The 15,247-nt window shown below is 38.1% G+C and overlaps 1 protein-coding gene across 2 annotated transcripts in view; it reads right to left on the reverse strand.

Annotated features, from left to right (window-relative positions):
* wars2 (tryptophanyl tRNA synthetase 2, mitochondrial) overlaps positions 1-12,741 on the reverse strand; it is a gene marked incomplete at its 3' end in the record, with an annotated part of 32,742 nt that extends 20,001 nt beyond the window's left edge. For both annotated transcript variants that reach the window (XM_036138934.1, XM_036138933.1), the window contains 1 exon segment: positions 12,598-12,741. In XM_036138934.1, coding sequence (XP_035994827.1) covers positions 12,598-12,702 — 105 coding nt within the window.
* Between the last annotated feature and the right edge of the window lie 2,506 nt (positions 12,742-15,247).

A 15,247-nucleotide genomic window follows, 5' to 3' on the forward strand; every position in this document is an offset into this window, starting at 1 on the left:
ACACTGGTGTCATTTCAACTTGTCACCAGTGGGGGCAAACTTCTGCAAAAACTCTGGACGTTGCGCTATGCTCCTTTAAGGTTGTTTTAATCTCAGTTTAATTCTAAGGTGGCGCTAATGTCAAAAAGCGTGGAAAATTATCCCTTTTCTGTATTTTGACAAACAGAATAAAGGTTAATTTATTTATATAATACCAAGATTATATAATACCAGATTGGTCAAAAAGTCTCCTCTCTAAGGAAAACATAGAGCCACAGTGGACAGTCGTCTGCATTGTCGATAAAGCAACGGTGGAGAGGAAAACTCCTCTTTAACAGGAAGAAACCTCTAGCAGAATTAGGCTCAGTGTGAATGTTCATCTGCCACGACCGACTGGGGGTTTGATAAGACAGAGCAGAGACAGAAAAAAGCACAGAAGCACACACTGACCCAGGAATACTTTCTATGTTAGAAAGGTAATGGCAGATGATCTGTCTCCCCTGGATGATGTCACAGCTAACAGAAAGGCAGACCAGGTGTACCTACTATGAAGAGAAAAAGGACAGCGAGAACATAAAGTTAAAAGTTGAAATAACAACAAACAATGCAAACTGGAGAACAGTAGGAGAACTCAGCAGAGTGAGAGAACTAGATCTAGATGTAAAGGGGTCTGGTCTAACTGTTTTTGAATTTAAAGATAATAAAACACATGCTTGTTAAAAAAAAAAATAGAACAGCCTGTAGTCTAGTACTAATGGAATGCTTTGAAACACATTTTAGACGGTATTTTGTTAGCAAGTAATGCTTAGTAAGTCCCGACATTCTTATGGTCCGTAAAAATGTTTGTTCTTGTGTCTGGTCTGTCACTCTGTTGCTGAGTTTTGTCAGCCAGCCCCATGCAAAGTCTTCAAGCACCAACTCTGCCAACACAACTACTTCCTCATTTACTTCAAAATAATAGCATAAAAAAGAACTGAAATATCCTTATTTTCCCTCAGTGGGGAAATTCAGGTGTACAAGCAGCAACATGACGGGCAAATTAAGCATGGAGAATCGCGCAAAGGTAAGAAATATAAAAATCAAAAATACTAAAATAGTACTGTATGGGCAAATTTACAGCATAAGAAAAAGACGTACATGTAATAAAAACAATATACTCAGGTTCAAAGAAATGTGCGACTGAGTAGGGTCATTTTAAAAACGTACAGTGTGCATGTGTATTTGTGCCTAAAACAAAAACACAAAATAAGAGTCTTAGAAACAGCTACAAGACGTCTCAAGCTTAAAGCACCCACCTTCATTCTGAGGCTCATAATAAAATCGTACAAGGAGATAGCTTCAGGTGAATCAGCGTTAGTTGATTGGGGGTCAAATACTTATATCAATGACATGACATAATAAGGTTTTAAATTTACCCTTTTCATCGTCTTGTCTCTCTACTGTACTATAAAATTAAACTGTTGTAAATATTAGAGTCTCTTAATTTCTTTATAAGTCAACAAACTAAACCAAATTATACAGTATATGTGAGGTTTTTACAGCTCTGCTGCTGTTTTTGGAAGATAAACATGAGAAATTCCCTACACACACATTCCACTGTTAAAATATGAGTTTAGACAACTGCATCCGTCAGAACTTAGGTTTGCATTTAATTGTTTGAGTAAATCAAAGTGTTGGATAGTTCTCCAATATGGAAGAAGTTCACACTGCTAAAATCTATCCAGTTTAGTCCCTTTAGTATGATCATATCTAGAGCAGCAGTGTGAAAAGCTTACACTAGCTTAGTTTTAATATGGCTTCCTACCTCCGCTAAACCGTTTTCTTCCTTTACCTCCAGGTCTAACAAAGCACATGCTTCGGTTTTTATTTGACTTGCAGGAAACAAATGACTGACAGAAAGGTTAATACCTGAATACACACAAAAAGTCCCACCACAGCGAAAAATACCCAGAGTGCACACATCGTAAATTTATCAGCATGTAATTATGGTAACACTCAGGGCAAACGTCCACCGCCAACATCTTTGTGGAGGTTAGTCATTTCCTCCTGCAAAAGCCAGCAAATGGTGACTCCAACGCAGCTCAAAGGCACAGTATCACATGCGCGGTATGTTTTAATTAAATGTCCGATGATCAGGAAAAAAGCTCAGGCAAACAACTAAAACATTAGAAGACTCCCAAAGCAGCGCTGATGTGGCTGCCTTACGGACTGGTTCTGTAATTCGACTTAGTGCGATGAATTTTCAGCAACAGGAATAAGTAGGCATGTGGGACTGCTTTAAGAAAAAGCTCAATGCGGAGTGTCTGAGTGAAGGTTCTGGCTGGAGAATGATTACGACAGAGTTAATTACACAAGAGGGACTGCTGTGAATTAGCGGGCTTTTCTGACAGTTGAAAATAAATAGGGCAGTTAATGAACATCCTCAAAGGAGAGGCCATGTTTCCTCACTCTCGCTGGCCTCTCCCATGTGGCGCAGGAGCTGCTCTAATGGTTTTAGCTGACACCAGAGTAACTGAATTTGAGGCTAACAGGGGGGGGGGAAAAAGAGAGGCAAATTAGAAGTCACTTCCTCTTTCCTGCAGCTGACATGACTGATATCAGCCAATAACTGGACCACAGGTGAGGGATGTCTGAACACAGAGCTGGATTTAATAGCTGATGTGTGGCTGTAAAGTTGAGAGACCAAATAGCTGAACTTCAATGAAACGCTATAGTTATGAAATGCATCCTTCAAGACATTTTCATGTGCTTTAAATAAGAAGAGGTAGGGCTGGACGATATAGAAAAAAAGCATATTGATAAAATAGAAATCACATTGGTTGATATAGATAATTATCAACAAATTCAAAACATATATTTTAAGTGCAACCCTGGGCAGTGTTTGCTGTTGTTTAGCGACTTATTTTTAGATACAAACACTGAATTGAAACTCAACCCTTTATTCAGTCAAGTTTTTACCAAAACTGCAAGTTTTTAAAAAAGAAAGAGTGCTCTTGTTCTCTTTGAAGGGGCGGAGCTTGGTGACTGCCTGGGTTTGAGTTGGCGATTGGTTGGAAGGATGTAATGACTGTAATATTAATAACTTATATATACGTTGTATATATTGCAATCTAGCCTATAATATATATATATATATTAGGTCTGGGCAACGATTAAAATATTTAATCGCGATTAATCGCCCTGATTAATCGCGATTAATCGCGATTAATCGCATTGTATTTACAAACTCCAAGAATGAATTCAAAAGTAGTGTAAAGAGCACTTTTATTTTAATGTTCTGCTGCCATATTAAGTGTTGTAACATTTGTAGCACTTATTTTATACTGGATATTTTCAACCCATCTATTGAATTTAGTGCACTAGTTGATCTTTTCTTCATAAGAGAACAGCAAGCACTGCAGCCAAAATATGGCCTTTTTGGACCTGCTGTATATTAGCCAGTCCCTAAGCTTGATGTATCATGAAACTGTTGACCTTTTGGGTTTTGTGGTTTTTATTTTATTATTACAATTAAATAATAATAATAATAATAATAATAATAATAATAATAATAATAATGTTATGTTCAGTGTTTTTTCGCTAATCCACCTCTTATATATTTCAATCCTTATGTAATTTTGTCTGTGTTGTGTGCACCTGCCTGTTGCTTTAATCCTATAAATTTCCCCGTCGTGGGATAAAAAAAGGATTAGCTAATGTTATCTTATCTTAAATAACACTTTTTAATATATGTACTGGGTTCTTTCAAGGTCTTAATTACATGTTATGTGTGGGCTCCAGTAACATCCATCCATCCACCCATCCATCCACTGATCTACCTGGATGTTCCCTGGAGGACTGAAACGCCTCAGTCAGAGACGTCTGAGAAGCGAATTTACACCCAATTTTATGGCCTCCATACTGAGATCATTGGGATTATTTTGTCACACTTTAAAACAGAGCTTTATGTTAAGTTGCCACAATGAATTTTTTTTTGGTCAGGGAAATGATCACATTTCTATTCTATCTATTCTGTTTTAAAATTAGGGCAAATTTGCAGTTAAGAAGCCAATGGGACAACCGCAGGGCTGTCGCCAACACATTTCAGTGTAACGAGCTGTTATGCTGACTGTGACGTGCTAAGCTAACAGTACGACACGGACGTTTGAGAGCAACAGAGAGAGACCAGTAAAACGTTTGAATGTGCATCAGCGCAGTTGTAAACCTCTCAAACAACATAAGCTAACGCTAGCTGTTAGCTTGACAGACAGCCCAATGTCGGGGTTCTGTCAGGGCTCCCCCTTTGAACTGCATTACGCAACGCTCCGCTGCGTGAGAACATACTGAAGCAGCATAACAAGTCCCCAGATTGGGACTTGATATCATGCTTTTTCAAATCTTTTATCCTACCTCAATGTTATGTCCTTTACCCTAGTAAGAGGCTGGATGACAACCAAATAGCTAAATATTGCTAATAATAACAAAATTGCAATTTTATCTTTTATCTTTAAAAGAGCAATAAGCGATATTTCACCATTAGGTAGATGTTGAGCACTTTCTGTAGACCAAAACAAGATGTGTATCAAGCCACGCCTTTCTCTACCTCGCTCCAGCACTCGGCACCCATTTCCCCTTCTCACCCATTGGCTCATATGCACATATTTGCAAAGGATAAATACACCGCAGAACAGCATCACCTTTCAGAGGAACATGTCTGGTGGAGAAGTAAGTAAATCATAACTTTATAATGACGTTAGCAAGAGAACATTTTGATCCGATGGGGGTACTCTGTGCCATTTTGTACCTGGCGTGGTATTTTATGGGCAGGGAGTGGCTACGCCCTGAGTGGCAGCTGTTCCCGTGCACGTACGCACACTCGGCCGGCCTGGCTATGTAAACAAGAGACTGGAGAACAACACAGAGAGATGGTGTGTGACGTTTAGCCATAGTCCATCTAAAAAGATGCCTTTAGTTCTTCACAAAATAATTTTTTTGTTCTATCTAAAATAATGATTTCACTTACTGCTCCTTTAAAATCTTAAATTTAGGTAGTATTACATTTGTAAGATGACATTCAGAGGAGGCATTAGAGCCATGAGACACAGTTAAAAGGAGCAAGAGCTTTTGTACAAAGGTACATCTGCTACGCACCATAAAAAAGGCATGCAGTTTCCTTTCTAGCCCTAGCTCCTACGTCATATCTGCTAGACTAATTTATTCTTCAAAACTTAAAATCGCAAAGAACATATGTAAATAATGACTAATATATTTTGGTTATTATTATAATGAAATTGACAAGCATACAAGTAAATTGTTTTTAATACTGATAAAGGTGACATTGTTGCAAATTCTTTTAAATAAAAGGCTTCAAGGGAAAAGATAAGTGTCTGGTATACGATACCTGGTAAGTATGGTATGTTGATCATTTCCTCTGTTTCCTAGAATGCCTTTTTTACAGGGTTTGGATTGAATGTTTGCTTTCATGTGTGCTTCCCCCATCACCTCTAAGTTACTGCTGAAATATCATGTGTCTAAAAATACTTACTGCTGAAAAAACTAAAAGCAGATGTCATAAATACCAAAGTCTGTGGCAGTTGCTGCCTTAAATGTGTTTATTTGTTGAAAATTTCCAGATCACATTTAAAAATCCATGAGACGGTTTTTAGATGGTGCGCTAGCCACAGAGTATTTGCATCATAACCCAATTCATGTTTTTTTTTTCTTCTGTCTCCCAATGCTCTTATAAAAACTGTTTTAACACTGCATTACATGTTTAAACTGTGTGCAAACACTACCTGACATCAAATCAAAAGGACTGAAGCTTGGGTGTTTTAATAAGATCCTCTGACAGATGTGAGGGTTTGGGCCCAATTTGTGTTTGATCACTCCTAATGCAAGGTAACCCCTCTTCTCACACATTTTAAGACTGCAAATTGCCCTCCAGGGAACTGTACCGACTCCTAGAATTAGCAAGAAGAGCCATGATCGTGTGTAAATGAAGCAAAAATAACTGATACTGAAATAATTTCTTAGCTGCATGCATCTGGTTTTTATAACTATCACCCTCTTTTGTTTAATCTTCTCTTGTGCTTTAGGTTCAATCTTCTCAGACAGTAGATAGATCCACACTTTGCTGAGGTGTTACGGTATGCTGATAGCCATGTGCGTTGAGACCCTAAATCATGGTTTTATTCCTTTGCATCTCAGACGTTCTGCCATTTTACACCTGTCCTCCTTCAAAGAACATCTTGAAACTATACTAGGATTGATAGAGTTATAACACGGATGTCAAGTATTATGGTTCTCCTCCAGGGTCCTTTGTCTATTTTGTTACATTCCAACCTGAAATTTAAAATCTTTTGATCTTATTTTATGTGATGTGTCTGCACCAAATAGTCTCAGTTGAGATATATCATACAAGACTTTAAAAAAAAAATGTACATAGAAAATACTGAAAAGTGCAGTGTGCAAAAGTATTCAGCCCCCTTTTCTCTGAGTAAAACCAATTGCCTTCAGACGTTGCCTGATGATTCAACGTACAGACAGCTGCTCTGTGACGGCCTCAGAGGTTGGTTAGGAGAATATTTTGTTAATGTATGAACCAAAACAATTAAGCTTTGAATGACGAAGCTTGTTCCAGTGAAATTAACAAAGTCTAGTCAAGGATTTACTTAGCTTATTTGTTACAACGTAACAAAAGAGGTTATTCTAGTTGTAGCTTTAGAAAACTTGGGACAAAAATGACTTTAGATCAGAAACCCCCCAAGGATTTACCTAGTTTATTTCTTAATATGAATAGAAACCAATAAATACAGTGATTGTATCATTTCTGTTTGTTTGTTAATGTATGAAAGAAGTCTATACAATGATTTACTTAGCTTATTCTTTTGTTAATGTACTGTTTTTCTTTTCCTATGTAATATTTCCCTCTGTAATGTTTTTCTGTTCATGTACAGCACTTTGAATCGTCTTGTTACTGAAAAGTGCTATTTAAATAAACTTGTCTTGCCTTATTGAGGAGCAAACAGCATCAAGAAGTCCAAGAAACACACCAGATAGGTCAGGGATAAAGTTATGGAGAAGTTTAAAGCAATCTTAAGCTACAAAAACATTCCACAAGCTTTGAACATCTCACAGAGCTCTGTTCAACCCTAACCCTGCCTGTGAATTCTCGCAGTATTTGTGTGTTCACAAACTCACGTGAATCCATCTTGTACCACTCTGGCTTCAACCGTTTGTGTCCGAACCAAAAAACAGTTTGGGCCAATCACGTTGCAGTATTGAGGTTTAAGGCGGGACATACCGGTGTGACGGAAGCTGAGTCCACAGCCGAACCAACATAAACATGGCAGCTCAGGAGGACGCACTCGTACGTATCACATCTTTTCTGTAAGAATCCACAATTTCTTCCTTGATAGTAGAACAGCAAGAAGTGCCTTGATTAGCTTACCTTTTCGTGGTTTCTCATAATACTTGCTGCTTACGTTTTAAATTGATACCGTGATTAGCTAAAGCCAACTTTTGGTAGGCAGGCACAAGGACTCACTTCGCCCAATCAGCTCAGAGAGTTTTGCTGAAATTCACTCCTTTCTCCAAACAAATTCAAATGGAGCAGTCATAGATTTATAAAGTGCAGAAGTAGAGTGCCACACATTATCAATATGGCTGGCCCGGTCAGTTCATCATCTGGAAATGCAAAGAGTATGGCACAACAGTAAACTAGGTTTGTGACGGTACAGAATTTTCTAATTTGATATAGATACCCAGGAAAATATTCAATACTCGATACCATTTTCGATATAATTGGGATAAAAAAAATTACAACTAATTAAACTTAAAGTTAAATTAAAGGTCTTTCCCAGAAAATTCCAAAAATAGATATTTATGGGTGTGGTTGTTATGTGACAATGTGGAAAGGTTCAAGGGTTATCAATACAAATCCTCTGGCCCAAAGCTTGGATTGTTAAATCAAAATGGAAATGCACACGTTATGTTTACATCCTACTGGATAGTGTGCGACCATCAAGGCAAGACAAATGCGTTTGTATAGCCCATTTCAGTACAAGGACAATGCAAAGTGCTTTATACTGTATAATTAAAACATAGGAAAATAAAACAGAATAAAAGCAAGTAAAAAGAACAGTTGGAATAAAATGTAGGACAATTTAAATTAAATAAAACATAGAAAAAATGGAAACTAAAAGCAAATATTAAACTAGTGTTGGTTGTCCTTTCAGGCTCATTGAAGGACTGATGTGAATCTTTTCTGTTCAATAAATTGACAATATTAGTGAGCCTTTATTTAGAATTGTATGTGTAAAGATTAAATTACATTTATGTATATATATATATATATATATATATATATATATATATATATATATATATATATATATATATATATATATATATATATATATATATATATATATGTATGTATATATATATATATATTTATATATATATATATACATAGCTCTCAACTCTCACGCATTGACCGTGTGACACACGCATTTCACTAACTTCACACGCTCACACGCAACACATGGCATTTCACACGCAAACATGGAATTTCTCACGCATAAAAATCACAAAGCCCATCTGGGCTGCGGACGATAAAAACTCCGCCTTCTGCTGAGCTGTTTCGGCTTCTTTCATAACTTGTGGCCATCAGTAATTCCTGCTGCAGTTCATGTTAACAGAGCAGCAGGAAGAGCGATCAGAGTTATGAATAATTTTAGTCTTAACAGTGGTGAAAGTGAGCCGGTAAGGTCCTGTACCGCGTACACAGGAGGGGAGGGGGCGGAGGTGGAGCTGCTGCCAGATGACCGGTTCATTCAGAACCAGTCATGGCTGCACGCTGGATAATAAAACAGTTCTGCTAACCAGATGCAGTTTAAAACGCCACTTAGTCTGTTTATACGTTTCGTTTTTATTAATTCTGCATTTTTTAACTACATGCACCGTATTTCTGTGCCTCCGCGCTTGCTCCTCTCCCCCCTCCTTCCCCTCGGAGCAGGTGCTTTTATCACCGTTCACCATTCAAAACGTGAATCACTACGTTTATTGTCCTCACATCGGTAGCAACGTGTGCCAGTTAAAGTCAATAGGAGAGCTGTAGCTGTGATTCATGCTATTTTTTCTAACAACATAGAATCAGTGGCGCTTCGGTGGGCGTGCTGCCTCGCGCTTTAATTCAGGTGCGCACTTTTAAGGGTCATTTTAAAGAACTTGTAACATCAGGGGCTTCATCTTAGACCTGTCAGTACCCCTGTTCCCTTTATAGGAGCCCTTTACAGTAATTATGCATTTTCCCCATTCTTTATCCGTCGCACGCAGCGCACGGAGGTAAAATCCGCCCACCTCACCGCCCAGAGCGCACTGACGAGAGCAATAGAGATTCGTCTGATCAGCGCGGCGACTGACTGAGAAACCTGTCGCTGTGAAAGGTGATGAGAATGTTATAAACTGTAACAGTCTAGAAGTGCATTGAGCTGAAAGGGAGACATCAGCAGCTGGATCGTGCGTAAAGACGCAGCGTGAACCTCTGTGTGCTTCAGTGTTGCTGCTAAAGGGGAAATTGTTGACCATAAAGGTTTGATGAAACTCAGCCTGATTCACCAATCAGGTTATAGATTTACAATGATAAACAACCCATAGATGAATGTGTAACAGTGTAATAATTCGGTCAATAACTTAAAACTACTTAATTTTATTCAGTATTATTTGAACAATTGTGTATTTTTTTATGTCTTAATCCATTAACTGAACAATAAAGTATTAATACGTCTCTTTCTCTTTTTAACAAAAGTAGTATGTCTACTTCATTGTCTGGTGGGATAAAAATGAGATGGAGATGACTCCACCGGCTCTTCCAGGGTCCGGTTAGCCACGCCCCAAACAAGCCCCGCCCCCAAATTAGCATAATCTCACTCTTAACTTTTGATAAAAGTTGAGAGGTCTGTATATATATATATATATATATATATATATATATATATATATATATATAGATATATATATAGATAGATATAACCTGTTTAGTCTTTATAACACTGGTGGCTTTCATTTATGGTGACCTCGCCTTTGGTCCGAATACAATTAATTCAAACCAGGTCTCTTTTAGGTTTTACACTGCTGTTTCTTTTTTAAATTAACTTTTAAAAAACATCTGCTATCTAAGATATTTGCACTTCCGCATTTTGAGGTCTACAAGAACTAAGGGAGATATGCGCACACATTTTATTTATTTATTTATTTGTATTGATTAATATCTATTTCTCATAACCGGGAAGAATTTATTGTTGTTGCAGAATTAAATTAATGCAGACAAATGCAGCTCTGTAACTTTGGGGTTTCAGCTTAATATGCTCTAACCATTTTATTGTTAAGACAGTCCCAGTTTTCAATGTATACAGACAGAAAAAAAAACATTATTTACAGCTCATGAAGGAAATCGAATATGGCTAAAATCGGAATCAGCAGGCCAGAACTTTACAAAAAAATGGTCATTGGAAATTGACCACACCATGTATGATCAGTGCACCTCTAATGGACAAGCTTTAGACCCTTTTAGCTCATTACACATCACCTATCAAATTTACCAGCTGTGATGAGAAGCGAGACAGATGAAGTTAAGACTGTAAGAAGTTCTCCCAAGGTAGGAGATTTTGTGAAACCTATTTCAGCTGAGCATAACCTCTCTCTAACATTTAAAATAGGCCAGAAAGCTAGAAGCAAGCCATTGGAGCAACTTGTTCAGGCAAAATAAAAATAACATTAGAGATGAACAAACGCCCTTACACTGGCTCCCAGTAGCTCAAAGGATAGACTTTAAAATATTTGTGTTAGTTTATAAATCACTGAACAACATTAAAGCCCTGTATTTGGTTTATTAACCCTCCAGACCACTCAGATCTTCTGGTTCTGGTCTACTCTGCATACCCAGAACCAGAACTAAACATGGAGAGGCAGCATTTAGTTCCTATGCTCCACGAATCTGGAACAAACTTCCAGAAAACTGCAAATCAGCCGAAGCACTGAGTTCCTTTAAATCAAGACTGAAAACCCACTTGTTCAGAGTTGCTTTCAGCTCACAACAACAGGAACACTGACCAACATGTTTGACAATTTAACGTTTGTTACTGGTTTCACAACTGGTGATGGGTTTATGATGTTTTTATGCTTTCATGATGTAAAACACTTTGGACCACCTTGCTGCTGAAAAGTGCTAGACAAATAGACTTGACTTGACAAATCTATCAATCACGGATCAAAGTCAGCTAACTGTGTCTTATTAGCTTGGAGCAAACAAAGCGAAAACAAAATAAATGTTTTTTCTGATATAAGCAACAAAATGGAAACTTCCTATTTTGCTTTGTGAATAAACACAAACACCAGGTAAGATGAAGGTTAGACACATGCTTTTATACATAAATAGAGATAATCTAGTAATTCTTACATTTTCTGTCAGATTCAAAAACAACTACCGCTACCTGCAGCAGATTTTTTTTTCTTTTGTGGACAATGTTTGTTACATTTATTGGTGAGTTTCCACACAGTGCACACAGAGAAATAAGCTTGTCTGGGTTACAGTAAAACAGGAATGAGCAGGTGATATCGGCTTGTAAAAGGTGTTCGTTCTGTATTTTTTTAGACAAAAGAACTGGCTCAATGTGAGTGTCTTGGAGCTGTGCAGTGACATGTCAAGATGCCATAGAAGTATGGGGAAAGCACCTTGAGACACAGCAGTCCAAAAACCTTGCAAAGATCAACAAGATCCTGCCAATATGGGTGAGATTCTTGCAGATCGGCCTCTAAGAAATACAACAGAACCTTGTAGAGAAAATAAGATATCTTAATTTATTTACGTGACTACAGTAAAAACTTTTCCCCCTTCCACTGACTGTGCCAATGTGACCCTTGTGCTCTCTGAACGATGGCACACTCATGACAGACCACCAACAAACATAACATAACATAAACCGCCATGTTGTGCAGGATTTACCCAGGTCTGTGAAGCGTACAGCCATTCGTTTTCAGCCATCATGCACCCTACCATCATACATCCTACCATCATGCACCCTACCATCATGCACCCTACCATCATACATCCCACCATCATGCACCCTACCATCATATATCCTTTCTACGGAGGCATGCAAAATTCCTACTGAATAGTCAATATTAAATTGCATGACCAATTAGATCAACTCCAATCTCCCAAATAAAGCCCTTGAATAAAACTGGCATTAAATTGAATTTCTCTACATGTTGTTCTCCAGCATAAACAATGACGTCAACCTGGTCCCGAAATGAAACAACCTGGCAGATATGTTGCATTTCAGCAACAAAGGCGAAACACAAGTTGCTCATCTGACGTCATCGTCTCTTTGAAACACATCTGAAGTTGCTGCATTTGTGATTTCTCTACACAGCCCAATGCAGACAGCATGTTTGGTACTGATTTATACCCCTATCGGAGCTCCTCTCCTCTCCCCTGCGCTGTGTTTACAGCAGTGACGGGCAGAATGACCTGCGGCTGCCAGCACCAACATGCACTCCAAGCTGTAACACAACAACGCTCTAAAACTCTTCTCACAGCCGAGGACAACGTTCTCCTCTCAGCGCAACACATACCTTGTTTTCCGGACAGACCGCAGCGCAGAAGCGCCTCTTCAGGGGGTTAAACCTCTGAATGAAACAGAGGAAATGTTTCAAATTGGTCCGCAAGGGAAGCGCCATGTTGGTTGATGCGAGTTTACTCTACGGTGGCTGTCAAAGGACAATAGACTCCTCCGCGTTTCCGCTCCGAGGGAAACAGCAGCAAAGTAAAGGAGATGCGGCGCGCGCTCATTTAGAACAATGTTTAAAAAGGACTAAAAATAATAACTAGACACAAACAGTGCTTATGTTATTATGTTCAAAGAAATCTTCTTAAATATTAAAAATAAAAACTCAATATTCGTCTAGTTGTAAGGATAGGAAAGGCGTGGAGAAGAAGGATCCAGATGCAGACCCCGTCTTGAGAGAGAGGTGGGAAGAAAACAAAACTTTCATTTAGCGGGCGTATATAACAAATAAAAATCTGCAGAAACAGATATTATTCAAAATAGATACTGACTAGGATCTAGCAAGACGATAACCTGGAACTTTGTATGCCATCTATACCAAAAGGAAACAAAAAAACGTCTAAAATTAAGAAGAAATTCAAGATTAACCAAGACACAGAACATGTACCAAAGATGAAGTTAAATATAATATAGTTTTTCTATGCTCCCTGGGAGCATAAATAGTAGCTGGCAAAATAAAAAATAAAAAGGCTAGGCGGTGTAAAAATCATTGAAATAGTGTTCACTTAAACTCATTTTTGATATGGACATTGTTTTCTTTAATATTAAACAATTACTCAGCTCATAAATGCTCTCAGTATGTGTTTCAATAAACGGTGGTAAACAACCACCATTTCTGGATACGTTTTAATTCATAATATCTTAGTATTTTATATTTTGTTTTTCTGTTTTGTTTTTTAGGAGATGGATTATTTATTCCTACATAAATATGTTAAAATAAAGGAAAACCACAAATACAGTATTTTAATCTAATGTGTAATTTTAAACTATTTTCATTGATGATGATGACAGCAACAACAAAAACAACAAGTATAATAATATACAATAATAACAATAGAAATTATTTTTGTCATTGTTATTAAACAACAAAGTTGGGCCATTGTTCATTATTTGCCCTGTTTTATTTGATTCATAGTTAAAAAAATATTACTCCATTCTCTGACCAAAAATAGAAAGAACTGAAGTGAAGAGAAGTGAACTGCATCAGTATTAAGAGTATACTAATGTACTGTACCTCTAAATGTTTCTTTAGGTTGCTTTATTTGTAAATTTGTAACTTTTAAAAATATGTGCAAAGGTTATTTCATAATTCAGATGTACTTTGCATAACTGATTGCCATCACGTCAACATAAAGTTAAACTAGAAACAAGTCTTTCCCTAATTCTATCGTGTGAATACCAACAAATCTTTGCCGAACTGTACCCCAGATTTCTTCCCTTTTGTTCTGTATGCATGCCTGAGCCCTGGGCAGCCTATAGAAGGAGAAGATATGCAACCCCACTCGCTCCCACCACAACATGTACAGTAGGCTATAGAAATGTGTCAGACATGTGTGGTTTCCTCGTCTTCATGTCAATTAACCAGTGTTGTGTCTGGCTGCCTTCTCAACGAGCGAACTTTCCCAGGCAGCAGCTGCTGCACAACTCCTCTGCTCTATACCATACCTCATTATAAAGTGCCGATATACATGCTCCAAGTGATTATGCTCCATGCTGGGTAAGGTTACAACATGTTTGCGGGGCACGCCGGCTTCTCACAGTCCCTAAGACCTCTTGTTTTTGAACATCTGCTCCTGATTTTTCCTCCCCCTTTTACCTTATGCATCTGGTTGCATTCGCAGAACAAAATACGGACTGTCTTTCCATATTCATTATTATTTCCCCAGGCAGTGTGTCAGAGCCCTTTGGTGCGTCACATTTAGACCCACACTGGTATGTTCTCTCACGCCCGGTGGATGTGAGCTCTCATTTTGGGCCAGCCAGGAAAGACTGGTTGGGAGATGGGCTTGGTTGGCGGCTGGTGTGTGTTAGAGACATCCAACTCCTGTTTCTTGGCCACCCTGTAGATGTTTGTCCTCCTGTGCTTCATCTCTGATTCCCCCCCCCCCTTTTTTTCTCTTCCCTCTCTCACCAGCATGTAATTCTGCTATTTGAATCTCATTAAACAAGTATTCAGGTAATGTGATATGTGGCGCAGAGTAATGTACTGAGAAAAACTGCTGTAGAGATCAGCTACAACCAAGCGTATCCAACACAACTTTGGGAGGTAAGTGTTGGCTTGTGCTGGTGTAAGCTTTAGATAAGTCAGAATGTGAAATTCTTTATTATCTGCACTGTTCGTCAATGCTTGCAAACTTATCAAACCCTACTTAATCACCAGGATTAATGAGATTAATGAGACGTTGCAGTTTCCTCATAGAAGCTAACATTTATGTGCAATGATGAAGACATCTTTAATCATACCCTGAAATGATAAACATTTTTCTGTATAATATTGTAGACGGCAAACATTTTGCTCTATCAAAGAGCTATCAGTTATCAAAAGTGATAACTGACGATTATTTAGGAATGGGTCAAAGTCATGTGTAAGAGCATAAAGCAGCAGCTGCACACCGGTTATGTTGTGTGTTTACAGTTTTTCCCACTTTATTAATTTA

This window comes from Fundulus heteroclitus, chromosome 7 (assembly GCF_011125445.2).
Source record: "Fundulus heteroclitus isolate FHET01 chromosome 7, MU-UCD_Fhet_4.1, whole genome shotgun sequence".
In the NCBI taxonomy this organism is placed as follows: domain Eukaryota; kingdom Metazoa; phylum Chordata; class Actinopteri; order Cyprinodontiformes; family Fundulidae; genus Fundulus; species Fundulus heteroclitus.